We start from the raw sequence: 22,907 nt of genomic DNA on the forward strand, positions 1-22,907 counted from the left end.
ACATTGAGAAGTCCACAACAAAGTAAAGACCCAGTGATATCGCAAATATATCATTCATTAGAGTTGACTAATTGACAACAGCAAGCCAGTCGAGTTTGTTGGCGTAGTACCATACAATCCTTGTAGTATCCCAAAACCATATACCCGGTTGTTACTCAACATCTATCACTTCAAAATACCACGAGTCCACCGAGTGGGAACGGCAAGCATCGCGTTGGATACGGTGGATGACACGGTGTTCGAGAGCCGCATGGCGGTCTGGAACGCATCGTAGTATGCCCTTGGAAGCCTAGCATCCGAGATTTGCTCGGACGTGAGCTCAACCGGAACTCGATATGACCAGTCGACCTGGCAGCGAAGGTACCATACTCAGCGCCCCATGACGTCTTCGGTCACCTCCATCGGAGCCCTTAGTGGTGTTGCACACCAAGGCACAGCCCTGTGAATGCCTGAACCGCGAATGCACGCCATCCAACCTTCCAGCGGCAGAATCCGTGTTACCGGTAATGCACGACAGCTGGAGCGGGTTGTGCTGGTAAACCAGTTTCCGCACGCCATCATCGCCGCAGATGTGCCTCTTTGCACTAGAGCCTGGGTTCTCTATAGATGACTTGTGAGGCTTCAGGTCTCCTGCTAGGCCTCTTCTTGACTTGAGACGCTTTCATGGATTGTCGATTCGGGGAGACTTTGGGTGGAAGATTCGTTTGGGCTTTGACCGGAGTTCTGTGACTGGAGCTAGTAAACGTGCCAACGTCCAGGGCAAGCTCGTCAGTTGACGTCTCAGATTCTGGGTGAGTGGCCTCGTTCGATGACAATGATACAAAGCTCTGCGTGGATGAAACCAAATCTGAATGTTCCGCATCTGGCACCTTGCCGTTTGCCGCAATCATAAGCTCTTCCCGTTTCTCTTTCGCCCAGTCCCTAGCATTCCTTAAAGCGCTAGCTCCTTGTCGGAAAGTTTCCGGGATGTCCGTCATCTTCCAACCTCTAAGCTGAGTCATGCGATACTCAATTGGATTTTGGGGATTATTGGATGGAGTAGGATGCGTAGAATAGATCGTGAGGTCACCCGAACCGCCATGATAAGTCGACGTGATCGTATACGCATTGTTGTCGTAAGCCGTCTCTGGGTCAACGTATGACCGAAGCTCATGTACCCCACGGGCACCTAAAGCACCGTCATATAAAGCTTGTCGCTTGCACACGGCGGTACTCCCATTGGGTCCTTTTCCCTCTGTGAAGAAGTTGGGCAAGCACGGTGCAGCGGTGTTCGTCGACGGCACGATGTAAGGCCCTAGCTCTTCCCGGATCTGCTTGTTGAGATCCGCCGGACGGCTCCCATCGTAGAAGTCTGGCTTGGCCTTGGTGATAGAGCCATCGGTCAGGTGTTTGAGGTTTCCGAAGAGAAGGTTCTCCTGTGAGGGAATGTCGGCGGTGCCAGCAATGATCGGGAATGCCTTGCTCATCACAGTGTTTTCGGTCAAAGCCTGCATGTTTGTTTTTTCAAACTTCCGAAACGCTTCACGAGGAAAGCGCGATGGCGAAAGAGAAGGCCGTGGCTGCGCTAGCCTCTCATTTATTTCCTCCCAATTGTCCGGATATACAGAGCCATCGTCATCATCATAGTCGTATCCATGAGGATAAATGCCATGATCAATGAGATGCTGCTCGAAGGCGGGGTCATATGCAGAGGATTTCTTCGTCTTCGAGGAAATATCCGATTCTCTTCCAGTCTTGGCTCGTTTCCGGGAGCCCGATTGACTTGACGACATCGTTCGATTGGAAGGAACGGCGGTTTCGGGTTCTGGATACTGGTATAGAGTCAGAAGGCAATTTCAAAAGGGTTAGATGGAACTTACAGCTCTCAGGTGCCCAAGGCTTGGTCCACCGTGTCTTGCGAAGCGCTTGAGCTGTGCAAGGTCAATGTCTTCCTTGCCAGTCCGATCAGGCGGTGAAGGGGTAGCAGGCCACTCCGTTCTTCGATCAAACTCTCGGAGAGTGCGAGGAGTTAGCCACTGCCGTGACAAATTGTCCCAAAACCAGCTGGGTGTCCTGTGTCGTTGCTGCTTCTCGAGCTTTCGTCGTTTAGCGATGGGCGGCGGCGAAGAGTCAGTCGTAGGCTCTGCTTGAACATACAGCTGTCGCTTTCGACTGCAGGGCATTGGAGTTGTCTCTAAAGGCAATGAATCTCAACACGTCTTTTTCCAGTGGATGATGGAATCAAGAACGAGATGCAGATAGCGCGCGCTTCCGACGACCATGCTAGCGTGTAAGTCGTTTTGTATTGCGGGGTTGATAGCCAATCAATGGAATGGCTGCTGCCTAGAGAACACTAAACATATCTTTGTGATATTTCGGCAACTCCTGCCATATGCGGAGCCCGCATTATTATTCTGCCGTAGTGCGTTCGCTACGAGCTCGGTAAAACGCAACTTTCGCACAACGCTCATGCTATATTATTGAGCTATAGAAAGTAGATACACGTATTCAAAGCACTCAGTAAGGCCAGTACCTCTTCAATTGGCTTCAGGGGACGCCCATACCCCTGTAACCATGCCGAATAAGGCCAGCTGGCCCCAATGGGACCATGGCAGCCACGATTTCAAGGAGCACGCATTCATGCTGAAGTTGTCGATGAACACCATGCTGAAAATGATAGACGAAGGCCAGAAACCACCAATGGACGAAGTAGCTGCTGCCCTCAGGGCGGCGGTAGCATTTGCAGAAAGGGCGAACGATGAACCCAAAATCCAGACAGTCTTGGACGAAGTACGCAAACTAGCCATTGACTCAAGCAACCGAGACAGCAATATGGAGGAAAAGATTACGCATATCAAGCACCAGGCAGCTAGCCTGGGAAGCAATACATCGGCGGCCAGCTACGCCAGCGTACTGGGCCGGTCCTCGACATCCTCCTCCACCACCGGAGGAATCCCCATTGTACCACCAGCAATGCCGAAACAAGGCCAAGCACCATATAACAAGCTAAACGAGATCATTGTAAAGCTACAAGACGAAACAGCAAGCAAGGCATTGGAGGGGAAGACACCGAGCGAGATGACCATGATGGTCAATGGATATATAAAGAGCACGGACACCACAAGGAAACCTGTCAGGACGGCCAGGAGGCTAGCGAGTGGCGATATATGCATCATGGCTGCAAATGAGGAGGAGGCGAACAGACTGAGGGAAAGCAAGGATTGGACTCTGAAGATAAGTGGCAGCGCGAGAGTGATCACCAAAACGTATGGCCTCCTACTCCATGGAGTGAGGATCAATACATTCGACACCAAAGACATGGCCGCGGCAATTGCGTTATGGCCTTTCTTATCTCATTCACGGTGATCGTGCCCATCAGGTAGGCTTGTGGGTACGCCGTGTCGACGCTGATATCATCTAACTCCGCCTGTACCGGTGGTGGGAAGAACGTTCTCATAAGAAGATCTGCCTTCGGGCCTGGTTCGTTGTATTCTCGTTTATCTTTGTCAAATAGCGGAGGGAGACACGCCTGTGTTGTAAGTTGTTTTCTGGCCCACTTGGTCTTTTTCCACATCATTTGCGGCGACTCGCACGCCTCTGCCACGAACTCTCTGAACGCCTTCCTGGTAGTTCTCTTGATCAGGTTGTTTTTGAAGTTCTTGGCGACTTTATACTCATCCCATGCTTCCTCCGAGAGCGTCGTTCTCCAGCTTCTTTTCAGCGATTTGCAACGCCTTTGTGCTTCCTTACATTCTGGCGTGAATCCCGGTCTAGACCGTGGCGACAACCTGATGACCGGAGTGGACTCCTCTATGGCCGCTTGGATAGAGTCAATAATGGCCGCTACTTGATGATCGATGCCATCGTTAGTGAGGTTTTCACCATTCCCCTGGGGATTGGCTAGGCACTCTTTCGATGCCATGGCTCTAGCGAGTGTCTCTCTCAGGACCTCGGCGTCCAGTTTGTTGAAGTTTCGGCGTGTCGTTGGTGCTAACTCCATCACGGCCAGCTCAAGCTTTGTGAGAATTGGGAGGTGGTCAGATCCGCTTTCGAAATCATTTCCGATATTGCAGTTAATGACATTTGCTGTTAGTGCTGGAGTGGCGAATAGTAGGTCTATTGTTGTTTGACAGTTTTCTTCGTATGTCACCGTTTCTACTGGCAATGCTTGTTCCATGGCGAATTCTTCCGCTATGAGTATTAGTTCTTCTGCTCTCTCATCGATACGAGCATCCGGTCCCCCCCACATCGTGTGGTGAAGATTGAAGTCGCCTAGCATGATCTGTTCGTCATCCTTAGACTTCGCAAGCGTCTCATGTAATTCGTCAAGTCCGTCTGTTTGTTGGTCGCCGGGGTTGTAGATGTTGTGTATGCGTATAATTCTATTGTTTTCGGACTTGATGTTAAGAGTGCAGAGGTCCGGTGAGTGATATGATGGGTACCATTGCTTTGGTGATATTCTCTTGTTGATATAGAAGCACACTCGTGTGTTGTTATGGTAGGGGTAGATCAAGTTGAATCTATCCTTCAGGGGATGATACGACGTGTTTGTGTTGGTGTTTCTCCAGGGCTCCTGAATTGCTACTATATCGATGTCATAGATCTTTTCGTTATCGAAGAGTTCTACCATGACCGTTCTGGATTTCCTTGTGTTGTATTGCAGTATTGATAGCTGACTGGGGTGTGCTACCATTTCTCGGTGTTATTGTTAGTGTTGCTTACTCGCTCCGCCCAGTCCATAGAGTCCGTATCCCCTTCCTGAGTGTTCTCCTTTTCTTGGTCGTCGATGGACCGGATATGTCTCTTTTTGTTCCCATTGACGGGGACCGCAATTCTCTCATTGCCACTCTTTTGACTCAGGGGCTGTCTGTCGTCCTCGGGGTTGTTAATTTCCCCTGCCGCTATACCGTCCTCATATCGTTTGGCTTCGTCTACTGCTTTGGAGGGCGATCTGTTTCTAGGCGAGGCCCTTGTTGGTGATGTGGAAGCATACCTCCTTCCACTCGGCTGGAGATTCGGTGTAGTAGTTCTTTCGAGGTCCGGCGCTCTGATTCCTCCCCCTGCTGACTATCCTACCTCTGCCTGCTGGCCCACCGCGCGTGGATGCCAGCCTCGGGAAAAATTCCTCGTTTCGCCCACGATTGGACGCATTCTGAAAGTAGTTGTTTGATTGATCGCTTGTTTGGTAGCTAGCCGGTGCCTCCTTCGTTGTCACGAATCGTGAAGGAGTCCATTGTCTCGCCATTCTCATTCTCGCTATCTCCCTCTTCTTTGCTGTACATACCTTGTTCCAAGCCTCATGTGGTCCCTCGCAAACCGGGCATTTGCGAGTGTCGGCCGTGCAATCTTTATGATGATGCTCCCCTGAGCATTTCCCGCACACTGAGTGATCCTTTTTAGGGCATGCAGTCGACAGGTGACCGTATTTCCAGCATACGAAGCATTGCTTCGATCTACACTGCTTGTTGTAGACGCAACAGCCATGTAGTTCCGAACCGATAACTAGGCCTTCTTCCAGTGCTCTATTTCCTTCCTCTGGGGATGCTAATTCGATGATCAATGAACCCTTGTCATAACCCTCTTTATTCGCGCCGAACCAGCCCAGCCACACTATGTCGAGGCTCAGCGTGTTGGCGTTCTCGTTCTGAACCCTTTTGATTGCCGTGGCCATGTCTTTGGTGTCGAATGTATTGATCCTCACTCCATGGAGTAGGAGGCCATACGTTTTGGTGATCACTCTCGCGCTGCCACTTATCTTCAGAGTCCAATCCTTGCTTTCCCTCAGTCTGTTCGCCTCCTCCTCATTTGCAGCCATGATGCATATATCGCCACTCGCTAGCCTCCTGGCCGTCCTGACAGGTTTCCTTGTGGTGTCCGTGCTCTTTATATATCCATTGACCATCATGGTCATCTCGCTCGGTGTCTTCCCCTCCAATGCCTTGCTTGCTGTTTCGTCTTGTAGCTTTACAATGATCTCGTTTAGCTTGTTATATGGTGCTTGGCCTTGTTTCGGCATTGCTGGTGGTACAATGGGGATTCCTCCGGTGGTGGAGGAGGATGTCGAGGACCGGCCCAGTACGCTGGCGTAGCTGGCCGCCGATGTATTGCTTCCCAGGCTAGCTGCCTGGTGCTTGATATGCGTAATCTTTTCCTCCATATTGCTGTCTCGGTTGCTTGAGTCAATGGCTAGTTTGCGTACTTCGTCCAAGACTGTCTGGATTTTGGGTTCATCGTTCGCCCTTTCTGCAAATGCTACCGCCGCCCTGAGGGCAGCAGCTACTTCGTCCATTGGTGGTTTCTGGCCTTCGTCTATCATTTTCAGCATGGTGTTCATCGACAACTTCAGCATGAATGCGTGCTCCTTGAAATCGTGGCTGCCATGGTCCCATTGGGGCCAGCTGGCCTTATTCGGCATGGTTACAGGGGTATGGGCGTCCCCTGAAGCCAATTGAAGAGGTACTGGCCTTACTGAGTGCTTTGAATACGTGTATCTACTTTCTACGGAGGTATAGCTCAATAATATAGCATGAGCGTTGTGCGAAAGTTTATGGAAGGAAGGTTTCCTCAAGTACCCCTTCCTATTAAAGTAAGCTATGTTATGTCAGGCTAGCCTGCAGCAGGCTGCAGAAGGCTTCGGATCACGCCTTTCAATTGCTACCCAATATCAGGTTTCACGGGGTGAAGGAAGTAAGTGTATTCTTGGGGAAAGCAGTCACAAGTATAACGAAAGGTGTTTCTTTTGAATCGTAGTAGTTGATTGATACTACTTAGAAAGCCATTGAAGGAACGAAACTGAAGAAAGCAGCGACACGCCAAGTCACGCTAGGCTAGGAACGTAACACTTGCCCCCCTCCGCGAAAGCCATGACGTCCTCGAGGCTTAGTTCTCCCGAAATCGTTCTCCTGGCCTGAAATGGTTCTCTTGAAGAAAAGAATCATACGGACAAGCTCTGGGGTAATTCCTGTAGAATGATCTCGCATCCGGACAGGATCTGAAGTAGCAACTTCTGAACGCGTCTGGCCAGGATCTGAAGTAGTATCTGAAGTAGTATCGGGAACGGAAGAAGTAGGTGCTTGCGTGATAGGTGGAACCGGAGTTGGGTCAGGAAACGTAGGGGAAGGCAACGGCGTCGGGTCAGCACTGGCGACAGGAACAGACGGGAAAGGCTCTTCTTCGATAGGAGTGTGCTTCTCTGGATCGCGACTGAAGTAAAGACATCCCTGACTGAAGCGACAGCGGCATGAGTGTTCCGGCTTGGGGCATTTACCGGGGTGAAGGCGATGGCTGGGAAGTAATGTCCTTCTCCACATTCGCGATAGCGGCATGAGTGTCTCGGTCGGCCAGTCATTGTTGATTTTCTTCCTTCCATGCCTCAAATTCCTTGCTTGGCTTCCCGTCCTGGACGTGAGTGAACAACAAAGATGCCAGTTCTGGGTATTCGTCGTTGAATTTATCTTGTGCTTCGTTCAATGTCTTTAGAATCCCATCCAGTAATGCTTTGTTGTTGGCCTGGTAATCCTTGATGTTGTCGAGATCCTCCTGTCTATCCTTGACTTGCTCATTGTTCTTGTCGGGGAAAGGCGTAAGTTTGGTAGCTCCCCTGATAAGTTTCGTGGCGATTCGATGCTGAGCTAAGAGTGGAGTAACCATTCCATGGATCCTTTCCGTCACCGTTGACAGTGCCATCAGCTTTCCTTCCGTTCTTGCGAGAGTACCCTTCAATTCTGCCATCTCCTTCCTCATACCCGAGCAATCATCGCAGGCATCTCCTCCATCCTTGACTTCCTTTTCTGAATCCGAATCCTCGAAGACGAACGGCTTGAAAGTCGGTTCCTTCTTGATCATCACATCTCCGCTCGGGGTTTCAGGCTTCTTTTCCTCCGGCCTCTCGGAGGCCTTTCTCAAGAATTCAGCTTCGCCTGTAGTATTTCCTGACCCAGACCTCGTCTTGTGTGTCGAGGCTCCGTCATTCTTGAGTCGTTTCGTGTTAGCGTCCGACGGCGATGCCGTCCGTTTCTTGGTCTCTGGCAAAGTGTCCTCAGTCTTCTTCAAAGAATCTGCCTTCTTCGCAGCGACTTTCTTAGCTTTCTCGAAGTTGTACTTGGAGTTCTGAACAAAGCAGAGGTATCCTTGGTGGAGATTGTGGTTGTTGTGCTTCGTGGCATTGGTGTGAATGCTAACATCTCGAGGGTAGTCGCGTTCTTCCCCTTCATCTCCATGCATCTGCCAAATTCCGAACACAACCTTGTAGTACCACTTGGTTCCTCCATTGTCTTTCACGTCCATTTTCGCTGCTTGGCCTTTCATGATGTAATTCTGGTGCAGGGCTTTGCTCGCGAAGACCTGGGGCCTGTATTCATGTCGTTGGGTTCCAGAGATGTGTCGCGCCTCCACTATTTTGGCGGTCCAAGCATCGGAAAGATTCATGTCATGGGGAGGGGAATCAACACCTGCTTGCAGTTCCTCGGTGGGAACAGCCTCATCCCAGTAATATTCCTCATTCTTGGGCAGGCCTTCCGCCCAACGTAAGACTGGCCTAGGTCTCGTGACGGGAGGCATCCTTGAGTAACGAGCCACGGAATCGAGGAAGTTATTCAAATCTTGGTGGTGAAGGCTTGGTAGGATTGTCAGAGGTCTTCGCAACGCGGAGCAAAGACGATAAGGATCCTGATCAAATGTATTCATTCTCCCGTGACAAGACTTTTAACAATGTTGATGATATGTCCCGGCATGGTGGACGGGGGGGGCTTTGATTCCGCTAATGCCTTCGATGAGGGAACTCTTCCCGGTGCTCTGGTCTTCAACGATAACAATTTTGAGAAGCGGTAGACCTAGAATCTCAACGCTACAATCGCGAAGCGTTTGGGTCGCTTGAACAAGAGATTTTACAACTCAGCTAAGCATGTGTTATACATTTTTTTAATAAAACGAATAAGCGCATTAACGATCACGTTGGGATCTAAAAACATCTTCTCAGTTATGATTCTTAAAGAGGCAGAACATTTGTAAAAAAGAAGAACTTTCTCACTCGATGTCTCATCAACGTTTATAATCTCTCTTCCTTCCTTTATCTTCGTGCTAATGGGATTACTCCTTACTCTTACGGCTCTTCTTAGTTATCGCAGCTCCCCTTTGAAATATAAAATAATTTGATGAGAGGATGACTTGTAGGACTGGTATGGATCTAAATGCCCCTTGGGCTGGTCCGCTCATGATATCGTGCTTCGATTGTCAGTCACCCTCTTGACTTTGTCACGGGAAATCGTTTTCTGGCTAAGAACCTTATCAGTCAAGGGGACTCCCTGAGAAGAAGGAAGGTGTCTTATAGGATAAGGGTAATGTCTTATAAGACAAAGTGGATGTCTTATAAGACAAAAGCTCAAGCAGAGTTGGCTCAAGCTTTGGAATCCTCATTTGGAGCAGGCGTTTTGGTGAAGGTACGTCCGAATTTGGCTCAAAATGGCGTGGCTCATGAATCAAGAAGTGGTATTAGTGCTGAAAACGGATATTGAACACCGTTAAGTCGGACCATGCTTCCCCCTAGGCTCGCGATGCGTCGTCGCTGGTGCAAACGAGGCTTTCGTCACAGGCATTTTGGATGAGGAAAAGGCGCATGGAGGCTTTCGAGATCGCTCGCGCTTTCGTATCCTTGTTTTTGCGGAGTTTGACTTGGAAGAGCTGATTTGAGGCGATCTCTGAATTGCCGCACGTCTTGTTGGCTCGTTGTTAAAGAAGCAGCTCCTGCGCTTTTGCGTCCTCCAAGATCATTCCGAGCAGCTGGTTGTTCCCTCAGTTGCCTTTCCATGACACTTGGAGCTTCCTAAACTCTATCCTCGACAGGCATTGACTTTACAGCGTTCTCAAAGTTGCTGGGATCGCTGACTAGTGGGATGTGATGCACGAGCTTCAGGTATTGAAGATGAGCTTCAATAGTATACGTTCTCGAGTCTGTTTTGTTGGTGTCTGGTGGAACCCATCGAGCATTTTTAGTGAACATTGCTGCGGTTTCGACATTAACGTCCGGCATTTCCATCGCTTGATCTGCTTGTGTAGCCTGTCGCAAACATAAGTACTGATCAAGGGCCACAGGCTTGCTTGACTTATTGCTCTGGCCAGAAGATCCAGAGAATCAGTAAAATCTCTGGTTTCTTCGTCGAATCGTAACTGGTATTTCCATTTTTTCGTACCTTCTTCTGCTGAGCCATGGTTGCCATTGGCCCAGCGACTATTGAGACTTGCCTTGAAAAAGGAGGAGTGTAAGCCAAGGGCCACACCATGAACGACAAAGCGATCTCTATGCTTGTGTAATTTTATATATATGAGAGCACTTGAGGGATCAGAGTACTGTGTATCTGAGCTCGGCAATGGTGCTCTCATATGGGCAATCGGCGCCGCCATTGTGATTTGAGTATCCGCGGGCAATTCCTCCGAAGCGGCTGCTCACGTTCTAGTGGTATGTGAATCCTTGCTACCTGGGGCAGCACGTTTCGCCACTCTTTCAAGGCTTTGATGATTGCTCCACTCCAAATCCTTTGAATTCCCATTCTTGGCGACGCAGCTCTCAAAATGGTAGTTGACTCACTGCCACTTGATGAACTGCGAATCGCATACTGGGCATTGGAAGAGGCCGCGGTGGAATCTTTTCACTGAGAGGTATCTCGGGATCAGCCTTCTTTCTAGTTTTCCAATCTTCCCATATGGTGCTCCAACAGAGAAGTTGACTCTTGCTCGCTTTGGTGTCTTTGTATCTCGCGATATTGTTTCCGTCGAGATCGGGTCTTCTACCCTCGCTTGTATTCGAGCCTTGCCCAAGGTTCTCAAAGATGGCGCCCAGTCCATTCGCTTTTTGGAAAAATTTCCGTCATGTATGAGAGTTTTAGGTGGGTGAGGTGGCGATCACGGATGCCACCAGTGTTGACCTTGGCGGCAGAACCCTTTGGCTTCTTGGCAGGACGACCGGCTATACAGCAAATTAGCTTTGATGGAGATCTTAGGCTCGCAGGGAGATTCTACCTTTGGTGCCAGCAGCTCTGCATATACATATACTTCTTCCCTCCTCGTCGCACAATGCTATCACGCAGGGGGTTTAGATCTAAACCGTGTCTGCAGCCTTTCTCAATATGGCATTGATATGGTCTTTGCTGTTGTCAAGGCTCTTTCTGGCGTTGCGAAATCATCTTTTCGATCGGTAATGATAGATGCACCTAAGGCACCTTCGAGGCTGACCATGGAAGTGGTCGTTGGTGACTCTTGCGCCCTGGAAGGGCAGGGACGGGATCTCCCGCCAGGGTTCATGTAGGACATCTGTGACGCTGATCAATATCTCCGCCTTCTGATGTCTTTTGCCGATTGCTCACCTAGAGGCTTCTCGGTCAGCATCTCGTGGGTATCAAAAAACCTTTGTTACATCTTTTTCCTCAAGGTGATCTCGATAGAGATCGGCCCAATAGGTCATCCCATGTTCCGCGAGGAATTCTCGGACCATGGCTTTATGCGCGGCATTGTCATGAACGGTCGCTGGTTGCCCACGGGCGACATGCGTCCACCGAGGCTTTGGCAAGCGATTTATCGTTCAGGCTTATCCCGGATTCGGACCAGTATGTAGGAACTCTTCAGGGGAACTTTGGAACTTGTCAATTGTCGAATCCTCGATGCTGAGTGATAGCTTTCCAGGACCACCAATGATTACTGGGATATTTTCGTTCTCGCATGGCACCTTTCGACATTGCACCTTTCGCTGCTGATGTGGTGAAAGACGTCCATTCTCGTCTGACTGCCCAGTCATCGCTTCGATGAAAATCTCAGTTCAATAAGTGAAGCTTCTCGACTTTTTGCGCTCAATGAGTTCTAACGACTTGGCGTTATCGTTATCGATAGCAAGATCGATAACCTCGCCAATGTTCCGCTTCGTAGACGTTGTGGAGCTATAAGGTTGTGTCTCAAGCGAAGGTGGTGTTCTTGAGGATATCAGAGGCTGTATTGCTATAATTCGCGAGTGCTGGAGAAATACGCTTGGTGACACGGCCATTTATGATGTGCTGACACTTGGCGAAAGGGGCAAGGGTGGTGGTAGCCTTATAATCCGGTGTTTTAGGAATGAAAGTCAGAATTGCTGAGAAGAGCTTGGCGTTGTTCTCGGGCTTCTTTCAATTGACTGCTGGTAGTCCCTGAACCGCCTTGGGGGGCTGCTTGAATACATCAGTAAACTAGATGTGAAGTATCGAACCCTGCGCCTTAATCACAATCTGGAATTAGATGTAATGTAGAGGTAGGGGAAATAGAAATTCAAATACCTTTCTCCAGATCCAGAGAGGCTTTCAGTCACTCGTAAAAACAGGATAATCGCGAATCCTGACATCTGTTAGAGTTGCGCAGGAGCTCGCCCATATCTGTGACGACGTTAGTTCGACTAATTAGTCGAACGCTTGCAAACGCTTGTAAGTATTCGTAAGACCTTGGAGAATGAGAGGAGAAGAGAAAATCTAATCTAATGATTGAAACTCTTCAAATTCACCAGCAGCTTGCCTTTTTTTTAAGAACTTAGAACAAGAAGAAATACTATTTGTACGCGAGACAGATGGTATTCAAAAAAGGGCTAGATTTGGGTTTCCGAAGTAAACAGTTCACCTCGACAATTTGGGAGCTGACTAAGGTTTCACCTTCGAGGATTCAGAAGTACGAAACCGCGGAAAGCTTTTCGTTGATCTTGAGATCTCAGCGACAGAGTTTTCAGGGTGTTTGGGGCCATTCCTGAGTTGAAGATATTCGATCGGGATGGAACCGTAGAATGGTATAAGATAGAAGTATGCTCAAGTGCTTGCCAGATAAATTAAAAGATTGAGTAAACTCTATCTAAATTGCGACTTCCAGCTATAAATTTTGCCGTAAACACGTTCTGTTCTCTGCGACATTCACCTTTAGGCTAGCGGTGAGGTGTAGGAGCAGCCAAGTCTAAACAATCTTTATTATCAAGTTCAGATAATTTCACGCAAGTCCTCTCAATAATCGAGTATTTGAAGATACGCTGGCGGTCATATCGATATCAAACTTGACAAAATTATGATTAGAGTCAGTCAAGTGCTGCTCTTTGTTTGTTGAAGAGCTATCTGCGAGTTAGGGCACGATGATGGGTTCATTCTTCGTCGGTTGAGTATCTCTCATTCTATTTAACGTTCATTAGCCATATCTAGTCTCGTTCCGTCTTACCTTTCTCAAGGAATCTCCACTGACATGTGAGACGACAATGGGCATCAACGTACTTTATGTATGACGCAAAGTCCTCGGATGACTCTCACGCAAAATCAAAGCGGGAAATTCAGATGTGGTCACGGTGAGCTTCCGGAATGCGATCATTCAGCTAAAATTCATCATCTCCATACTCTGTTGAGCACCGTTTGTAGCAGCGTTCGGATTCGCGTTGGACTTTGGTATGTATAGATATACAAAATACTGGTACCGGGTAGATGTAGAGATGTGCGGCAATAGTTTGAGATTGAATAGATCAAAAGTACTTGAAATGTTGATCGCCGTAGCACACAATGAACGAATCGTCACGAGAGACGTGGACGGAGAGAGATGTGTGTCTAAAAGCAACGGTGCCGAAAGTTTGGGAGGTTTAAATACTTGGGGGTGTCCAAGGTAGACCTTCACACGGATGCAGTGAAGCTCGTAAAGACTTCACGGCGCCCATGCAGTCACACAAGATTAGAGTGACCGTGTAGCAGTAATTGCGAACAGCAGTGAATGGTGTCCGGGAACGACTTACCCGTGTGTATTCACGAGACCGTTTATGACTCCTTGATCAATGTTGGTTACCTGAAGAAGCTCACTGACTCTACCTCCACTCTATACCTCAATCAATGTGTTCTACCGCCTCCCACACCCCTCTCGCTGATCGGCTTTGTGCTCAGTCTCCCATTGACTCTGTCTATGGTCCTCACCTGGTCCGCGCCATCATTATCCCATCCTCTTTAAACACACCATATTGAAATACGGTAGGCTAGAATGGGCGTAGAAATGTGGCAGCCGTAGGGTTTATTATCTGCAGACAATATAAGATAAAGGGCAGCCTGCTCGAGCTGTGTGCAAAGCAGATTAGCATCAATTATGAATGAGAGCGGCAGTGACGTATACATAAGTTCACCTTTGTTTCGTTCTCGAAGATGGCATCGGTGTCGATAGGCCTTAACCAGTCAATTGTGCTGACCAGTATTGGTATGTGAAGGCCTGATCCCTACTTATCCTGTACAGTTTCATAAGCCAGAACGGGCAGCCAAGTGGCTACTCCACATCCAACTCTCAAGGGATACACTTCATTATAGGGTTATGAAGTGTCTTGAAGGTCTTCTCAAGCTTGTTTTTGATGGCTCAAAGGTTTCAATGACGGCCTGGATATCGTTCTTAACGGAAATGAGAATTGTAGATTCTACTTCAACGAGTAGAGGAAAAGGCTCTGGGATAAAAAGGTCGGTCGACAAATCTGTAAGCTCAGGCCGTGACTGGAAGCTTGCGGTTCTAGAAAGATAATGTATCCAAAATCTTGCGGAGCTGACAGACATAGAGCAGGGTTTGTGGTGTGAGTGTCGGATGACTTGGAGAGAAGGCGGTCTCAAGTGGAACTGGTTCTCACAGCGAAGAAACAAACGATGATATAGACCGAAGACCTCGCTCAATGAGATACAGAAGCGCGTATACTTTAGAAGAGTAGGTTTGTCTAAGAATATTATTATAGAATAAGCCAGGCCAGTTTTTATAAATTTATATTTATTAAATATTTATTTAAATTTAATTTATCTAAGCTATTATCTTAATTAATTTATTAATTAATTTATAATTTTAAATTAATATTTAATAATTTATAGATATAAGTAAAGATATATAAAGTTTTATTAATATTATTTTTTGATTTATTTAACTATTTAATATTTTAATTATTTTAAGATTTTTAGAGAAAAAAATTAAAAAGCTTAATAACTTTAAAGACTTCGAACTTTAAATTTAGAAAATTTGATATATTATTATTATATACGAGTAAAGGCCTATGAATTAAATTCATAATCATTTTTTCAATTAGGGCTGTCGAGTAAATTTTAATAAGCGATCTTTAATGAGCGATATCTGAATTCCTTGCCTTTAAATATCTATAAGACTAAATTTAGTAATTCTTTTTTTATTTGAAAGCCCATATTACGTTCTATAATTTAAATAAAAAATTTTAAAATTTTAATAGAAAATAAAAAAGTTATTCTAAAATTAAATAATGTGCACCTGTTTTTTGATCAGGGCTGTCGAGCGAACTTTGGTGAGCGATATTTGAATTCCTTGCGCTTTAATAATTATAAGACCGAATTTTAAAATTTTTTCATTTCTGAAAAGCGCATGTCTCGGGCTATAATTTAAAAAAAAAAACTTAAAATTTTAATAGAAAATAGTAAAAAGTAGGAGGAGAGATTTTTAATAGTTGCGGACGCTAATTTATTTATCCGTGGTGTCTAACTAAAAAGCGTAGACCTAATAAATTAATAATTGACTGCATATACAAATTCAAGGTTTTCAAGCTCAGCCCTACCTCATTCTATCAGTATATCAGTATATATAAAAGAATAAGGTAGGGCTGAACTAGAAAACCTTGAATTTGTATGTGCAGCCAATCATAAATTCGGGGTTATTACGCCTTTTGGCTAGACTGACTGAGTCAGCCCGCTAGCCCTCCCGAGCTCCCTCATCAAAAATTTGTGTGTAGAAGTTTTACACTCTGAAATAACCAGCTCCCTACGGATACTATTTCTTCATAATTTCGTAAATTATAGAGCTCAGTGTGCGCTTTCTAACGCTGTAAAAATAATGAAGTTTGGCCTACTATTGGTGGATTAAATGGATATTCAAATATGGTAGTCATGGTAGTCACACCAGACGCGTCCGGGATCGGATAATAATCCTTCCACCTGTTTATGTAACCATTATTCTTCCACCACTCTACCAATTCTATCACAATCGTCTTCGATACCCCTCGCCCAAAGGTCACTCAACGTTTCAGGTACGTACACCCCTTTTGCCCGCCTCTTAGAGCCAGGCCACCCCTCGGCGAATCCGCTACTGCTGGCAATCGAGGCCGCAAGCGAGCCCAACAGCTACCTACTACTACTCATAAACGCGTTGGAAGGCCCTTAAAAAGAGCCCGAACGGATACGTTCTCCCCTACATACTCCTCCCAAGCCAGCGATAAGTGGGTTAAACTGACATCCAAATATTGTAGTCACACCAAACGCGTCCGGTTCAGGCACATACACCCCTTTTACCCGCCTCTTAGAGCCCCTACTAACGCCCCCAGGCCACCCCTCGGCGAATCCGCTACTACTGGCAATCGAGGCCGCAAGCGAGCCCAACAGGTACCTACTACTACTCATAAACGCGTCGATACCCTCGCACTCAGTTGAACAAGAGGAGGATCTACAATAGGCGAATGCGGAGAACACTACGGAGACAGTCATCAGCAGCAGTAACACAACAGGCCTACTCTCCACGGTCTCACACCAATCCACTCAGCCAGTGCAAGAGAAGTCAATACAGCAGGCGAATACGGAGAACACTACGGAGAAATCAAGCGGCAACAAGGCCCCCAGCACCAAGAACACGGCTCAGCTCTCCAAGATCCCACGTTATATGCTCTCCACGGTTCCACATCAAATCATCACTCAGCAAGCGGAGAACACCACTGCAACTTAGCCTGTTATCCCCACTGCATTAAGGAGTAAGAGGAGGAACTACAACAGGCAAATGCGGAGAACACTGCGGAGAACACTATGGAGAACACTGCGGAGAAACCAAGCGGCAACAAGGCCACCATCGTCAAGAACACGGCTCAACTCTCCAAGATCCCACGTCAAATCATCACTCAGCAAGCGTCGTCAGCCAGTCACTTAGTCATCCACTCAGTCAGCCACTCAGCTAGCCACTCAGTCTGATACTCTACAAGAGAAGGAGCAAGAGAAGGAACTACAACAGGCAAATGCGGAGAACACTACGGAGAATACTGCGAAGAAACCAAGTGGCAATAAGACCACCATCGTCAAGAACACGGCTCAGCTCTCCAAGATCCCACGTCAAATCATTACTCAGCAAGCGGAGAACACCACTGCAACTTGGCCTGTCATCCCCACTGTATTGATATGGTACATCACTACAATGACGTCACAAGAGGAGGATCTACTGCGATGATCACAGTCAATTGGGCCTCTGCAGGAGGGACATCGGACGATACATATTTGGACGAATTGAAACCGTCCGATGTCTACAGCTATCTCATTATTCGAAAGATTTCACTACGGCAGGAGATATTGTGGGATTCACACCACTAATTGGCACGTTGTCTCCATTTCTTTTCGGTATTTCGATACTTCTTGCCATAAGGATATAGCCTTTCTCTATTTTTTATAGGCAATTATTATGGATCAATCCTCCACACTCAATACACCTTCCTAAATAGGCCTTAGCGCGCCTCTCTCCGCATATATATGCCTGTATATCATATAGATTAAATCAATTTTATAGTGGTGGAAGTAGGTCAAAAACGCATAGCAAGCGATCAGATTTCGATTTCACTTAGGGCTAGGGCTAAAATTCGATTTGACTTAGAAAAATCCAACTTCATGAATTTAATTCATAGGCCTTTACTCGTCAGTATATATAAAAGAATAAGGTAGGGCTGAGCTTGAAAACCTTGAATTTATATATACAGTTAATCATAAATTCGGGTTCGCTACGCTCTTTGATTAGACCGGCTAAGTCATCGCGGGTAAATAAATTAGCGTCCGCAACCATCAAAAACTCGCCCTCCCACGCCTCCCTCATCAAAAAAATAGGTGTACGGAGGTTGCCACCGAAAGTCCTGAACATTAGGGTTAGGGCTTCAAAACCCTTGGCATTCTTGGCAAATATCTTGAATATCTTAAATATCACATCAATACTATATATATAAAGTGTATGCATATGAAGTACATAGTAGCGATATTACTGCATGCATACGGGGTATATAGTTGCGATATTACTGTGTGCACAGTAGCGATAGCAGCGCAATAAAAGCATAAATTGTCACAGAAGAGAATTCAGGAGTGAATAGAGCGTATACCTAGACATATTGCCGAAGTTATTCGTTTACGAGGCGATAACGAGTATCGAAAGGGCCGTAAAGAGGGGATAAGCGGCCCTATAATCCAGCTAACCGAGCAAATCAGTATATACGTAATTATATAAAACATCGTATGTAGATTATAAAGCTATTTAAGAAATTTACTAAAATGCTAGAAATACCAAGAATACCAAGGGTTTTAGCGCATGTTCAGGACTTTCGTGCAACCTCCGTATATTATTGACACATAGAATAACTTTTTTGTTTTCTATTAAAATTTTGAGATTTTTTTTTTAAATTTTGAAGCGCTGTTTGTGCTTTCCGAATTTTTAAGAATTCTGAAATTTAGTCTTATAATTATTAAAGCGTAAGGAATTCAAATATCGCTCACCAAAGTTCGCTCATTAAAGATCGCTTACCTACTTACTCGATAGCCTTAATTAAAAAAATGATTATGAATTTAATTCATAGGCCTTTACTCGTTATATATACTAATATTAAGAATATATTTATAAATATTTATAAAAAGTAACAGTTCGGTTATCGAGTAATAATATATCGAAGTTATAGATTATTAAGTTTCTTTAAAATAGTTTCGAGATAGCTCGCTTCGGATTAAAGCTACCTCGAAATCTATTAATACTAATATATATCTAGAAGTAAATATCTCATATCAGTTAAACCATCAAAAAAATAAAGCTTAATAAGGTTTTCTACTTAGACTTATCTTAAGGTCGATAGAGCTAAGCTAAGACTAGTTCACTACGAGCTATATAGTTATCTATTTTATATCTATTAATAGCTCTTTATTCGATTTCGTCTCTTTTAGAGCTATTATATACTTTTTATTTTACTTACTTACACCTATATATAGCTAGCTATTATTTCACTTCAGATCTATATTATAGACGTGGGAGTTTTCTCGGCGCCGAGGTACGAATACGTCTGTTTAGGCCTCTATTCAGCTGTTATCCCGGCGTCGAGAACGGCCTAATCACTTAATATCTCATATCTATATACCCTATATATGTGTGATGCGTGAGAATGAGAATACTAAAAATGAATAGGTGAGTCAACTCGCAACAGTGGGACCGCGGGTTTATGGGTCCATTACCTATTATTATTAGAAAATATAGTTTACTAGAATACTTAATTTCATGAGAAAACGCATAATACTACTCTATAGGAAATGCGGAATCTTAAATCCGATACTTAGTTTCATGAGGAAACGCGAAATACTAGGAAATGCGAAATTTTAAAATCCGATAAGTCCGGTCTAACACTTAAATGCCTACTTCTCATCAAAATTCTATGGCAACTCCGTATAATAAGGATAAAAAATTCTAGTTCTTTCTTGCTATCAAGGCTTTTATATTAAAGAACTTAATTCCTCGATTTTTAGACCTTATCGATTTATTACTTCGTGAAAATCGTACCTCTTCTTCTACTACCTATTCTTCTACTATCTTATCTCTTCTACCTCTTTTACTACTTTTATCTCTTCTATCTTACTATAGTTACTACGGTAAAGCCTATAATAAAGTCTTCGAAATATTAAATACTACTTAAATATATATATCGTTAAAATAAAAATAGATTATATCTAAGTTTAAAATAGAGATACTTACTATATTAGATTTATAGACGACGACTATAATATCGTAGTATTAGCTATTATAATAGACTATAATAGTAAGTTATTTAAATAAGTAGTAGTAATAGCTATAATAGTAGTAGCCATCTAAGTCGGATTTATCGGATTTAAAAATTTCGTATCTTCTAGTATTTCGCGTTTCCTTATGAAACTAAGTAAGTTCGATTCAATACTTAAATGTCTACTTCTCACTAAAATTCTATAATAACTCCGTACAATAACGATTAATAATTCTATTTCTTTCTTGCTATTAAGGCTTCTATATTGTTAGAAAAGAGACTTATAAATTCTAAGCGAGAGAACTCTAGATCGTTTAATCTATATACGCTTAACGAAGTCTTAGCGAATAAGCTTAAATAAGCGATTCCCTTAAGTTTTCTTTATTTTCTTAAAGATTAGTTTTACTATTAAATCTATATATAAATATATATATCTTTCTAATTCTATATTACTATATAACTCTAAAACTCTAATCTAAGATCGAGTCTAATAATTCTAATTCTTTAATTCTTTTTAGAGATAATAATTCTAAATTAATATAGTAATTACGACTAGATCGTAGTTATAATATCTATAAAATAAGTTATTATCGATTAATATAATATTAAATATAATATAATTATAATATAATTAGAGATATTAGAGTATATAATATATTATAAACTCTAATAAAGAGATTTTTATATTATTTATAGATAATAAAGAATTAAGTAATAGTAATAATAACGATAATACTATCTATAGTTAAGAAAGTACTTTTAATAGAAAGTAAGATATTAATAAATGAATTAATAAATCTATTTATATCTTAATTAATAGAGTAGAGTATATTATTTATCGTCGAGATATATTAATATAAAAACGTTATTCTTAATCTCTAAAAGTAGAGATTATATTACTTAAATAAGATTATATATCTATAGATCGTAGTTATAATAGTAGCGATAATATATCGAGATTATTAGCAACTTTAGAAACGAAGAGAATTATAATTAATATCGATCTCGAATATAATAATATCTTTTAGCGATCTCGAAAGATAATTTAATTAAAGAAATTATTAATCTATTATAGAAAGAGTATTTAAGAATATCGAGCTCTTATAATAAGAGATAAGTAGAGCGTTTCGTCTAATATCGAAAAACTTTTTTATCGAAAAGAATAAGATTCTTTAGACTGGTTAACCTCTTAATAATAATTAAAAAAAGCTATATATTAATAAGAAGAAAAGATTTTTAAATTATAACTATATATAATAGAAGATTATTAAATTTTTATTAAATTAAATTAAAGATTTAGTAAATTATAAATTTAACGTTATTTAAGTATATTTAAATATTACTTAAAGATAAAATTAGACTTACTATACGCTAATTTAATAATTATCTTCAATTATTAAAAATATAAATAAATAGATATATTAAAAATTAATAAGTATATCACTTATTTATAAAGCTTTATACGAACCTTCGCTATTAATTAATTAATTAATATTTAAATTATATTAACTAAGCGAAATAAGCTTTTAACGCTTATAATACGCTTAAAAAATAATAATTAAAAGTAAGAATCTTTTAGAGAATATAAAATAAGTAATATTTCTAATTTATAAGAGAATTAATATTAAGAAAATTAAAACTCTTAATATAATAAATCGTAGTCGTCGTATAAATAAAACGATTTGGATCTAAGAGATATATAGCTTTAAGATTATTAATTTAAGAATAAAAGGAAAAATAATAGATTTTATTAAATAATATAAAAAATTATAAGAAGTTATAACTATAAAGAGAAAAGATATTATATATCTATCTATATTAAATTAAAAAAATAGAAAATAAATAATTTTAATAATATATTAATTAACTTAACTAGTAATTATAAACTTTATATAATTAATTAAATAAAAAAAAAGAAATTTCTATCGAAGATTTCGTAATAATAAAGATAAAGATAAAGATAATATTTATTCTATCGTTAATTTATAAACTTTTATTAAGATATATTTTAATAATAGTATAGAGATAAATAAATTAAAATAGCGTTTTATAATTAAGTAGAATTTAATTTAGATTAAGAATTTCTTATTAAAATCTATATATATAAATAGAAAACTAACTTATAACTATAATATCTACTCAATTATCTATTATTTATAAGATAGTTAAAAGCGTATTAAGCGCTATAAATATATTTTTTATATTATTAATAAGAAAGATCTTTTAATAATTTTAGATCTTTTAATTTTAATTAATAAATAAATTAAGATAAATATAAAAGATTAAACTTAGCGTTTCGAGATTAAAAAGTAGTTATTTAAGATTTTAGCGTTTAAATAATTCGCGAATATCTTAAAAGAGTATAAGATTATCTATATCTTAATTATAGCTAGAATAATGATTATAAATAAGAAATATAAAATTAACGTAGTTAAAATATAGAGTATTTATATAAATAGCGTAGAGATTATCTTTAAATCTTTTAATAAGTTAAAAGAATATAAAGATATATTCTTATCGAAGGAAGTAAATTAATTATTATTATATAAAAATCGCGATTATATTATTAAAACTATAGCGAAGCTATTATTCGACTCGCTATATAATTTATTTAATATTAAATTAATAACGTTAAGATTTAAGAATCTATCTTAATAAAACTCTAGTAAAGAGTTAAATTTACTGGTCGAAAAGATATAATATATTCTATAGAATATTTCATATTAAGTAATATTATATCGTATTCGAATATGTTAAAGATAGAGTCGAATATTATATTTTTTTTTGATATGAGTTACTTATCCTCTATTTAATAACTATTTAGAAGTATCTAATATATATATTTAGTGGGAAGCTAGTAGTAGCCGGGTAAATCTCGAGAGATAATAACTTTTAACGGGGACGTGCTTTATATAAAAGAATAAGGTAGGGCTGAGCTAGAAAACCTTGAATTTATATATACAGCCAATTATAAATTCGAAGTTATTACGCGTTTTGGCTAGACTATCTAAGTCAGCCCGCTAGCCCTCCCGAGTCTTCTCATCAAAAATTTGTATGTAGAAGTCTTACACTCTGAAACAACCAGCTCCCTACGAATGCTATTTCTTCATAATTTCGTAAATTGTAGAGCTTAGTGTGCGCTTTCTAA

The 22,907-nt window shown here is 42.1% G+C and overlaps 6 protein-coding genes across 6 annotated transcripts; 2 read left to right on the forward strand and 4 right to left on the reverse strand.

The window, feature by feature from the left end:
• Positions 1-584: 584 nt before the first annotated feature.
• On the reverse strand, positions 585-2,162 carry HO173_003177 (uncharacterized protein; the record flags this gene model as incomplete). Its single annotated transcript, XM_037305105.1, has 2 exons — positions 585-1,811; positions 1,860-2,162. The coding sequence occupies 2 exons, from the start codon at positions 2,160-2,162 to the stop codon at positions 585-587; spliced, it is 1,530 nt and encodes a 509-aa protein (XP_037167970.1).
• Positions 2,163-2,553: 391 nt separating this feature from the next.
• Positions 2,554-3,345, forward strand: HO173_003178 (uncharacterized protein; the record flags this gene model as incomplete). Its single annotated transcript, XM_037305106.1, has 1 exon — positions 2,554-3,345. One exon carries the CDS (start codon positions 2,554-2,556, stop codon positions 3,343-3,345), a length of 792 nt encoding a protein of 263 aa, XP_037167971.1.
• Positions 3,346-7,323: 3,978 nt separating this feature from the next.
• On the reverse strand, positions 7,324-8,538 carry HO173_003179 (uncharacterized protein; the record flags this gene model as incomplete). The annotated part of the gene is made up of 1 exon (XM_037305107.1): positions 7,324-8,538. The coding sequence occupies one exon, from the start codon at positions 8,536-8,538 to the stop codon at positions 7,324-7,326; it is 1,215 nt and encodes a 404-aa protein (XP_037167972.1).
• A 1,261-nt stretch (positions 8,539-9,799) lies between these two features.
• Positions 9,800-10,184, reverse strand: HO173_003180 (uncharacterized protein; the record flags this gene model as incomplete). Its single annotated transcript, XM_037305108.1, has 2 exons — positions 9,800-10,087; positions 10,167-10,184. The coding sequence occupies 2 exons, from the start codon at positions 10,182-10,184 to the stop codon at positions 9,800-9,802; spliced, it is 306 nt and encodes a 101-aa protein (XP_037167973.1).
• A 1,373-nt stretch (positions 10,185-11,557) lies between these two features.
• Positions 11,558-11,764, reverse strand: HO173_003181 (uncharacterized protein; the record flags this gene model as incomplete). Its single annotated transcript, XM_037305109.1, has 1 exon — positions 11,558-11,764. The coding sequence occupies one exon, from the start codon at positions 11,762-11,764 to the stop codon at positions 11,558-11,560; it is 207 nt and encodes a 68-aa protein (XP_037167974.1).
• Positions 11,765-16,781: 5,017 nt separating this feature from the next.
• HO173_003182 (uncharacterized protein) lies at positions 16,782-16,943 on the forward strand (the record flags this gene model as incomplete). Its single annotated transcript, XM_037305110.1, has 1 exon — positions 16,782-16,943. One exon carries the CDS (start codon positions 16,782-16,784, stop codon positions 16,941-16,943), a length of 162 nt encoding a protein of 53 aa, XP_037167975.1.
• Positions 16,944-22,907: the final 5,964 nt, after the last annotated feature.

Source organism: Letharia columbiana (assembly GCF_014066305.1).
Source record: "Letharia columbiana isolate WasteWater2 chromosome Unknown Sc0000007_s0, whole genome shotgun sequence".
In the NCBI taxonomy this organism is placed as follows: Eukaryota; Fungi; Ascomycota; class Lecanoromycetes; order Lecanorales; family Parmeliaceae; genus Letharia; species Letharia columbiana.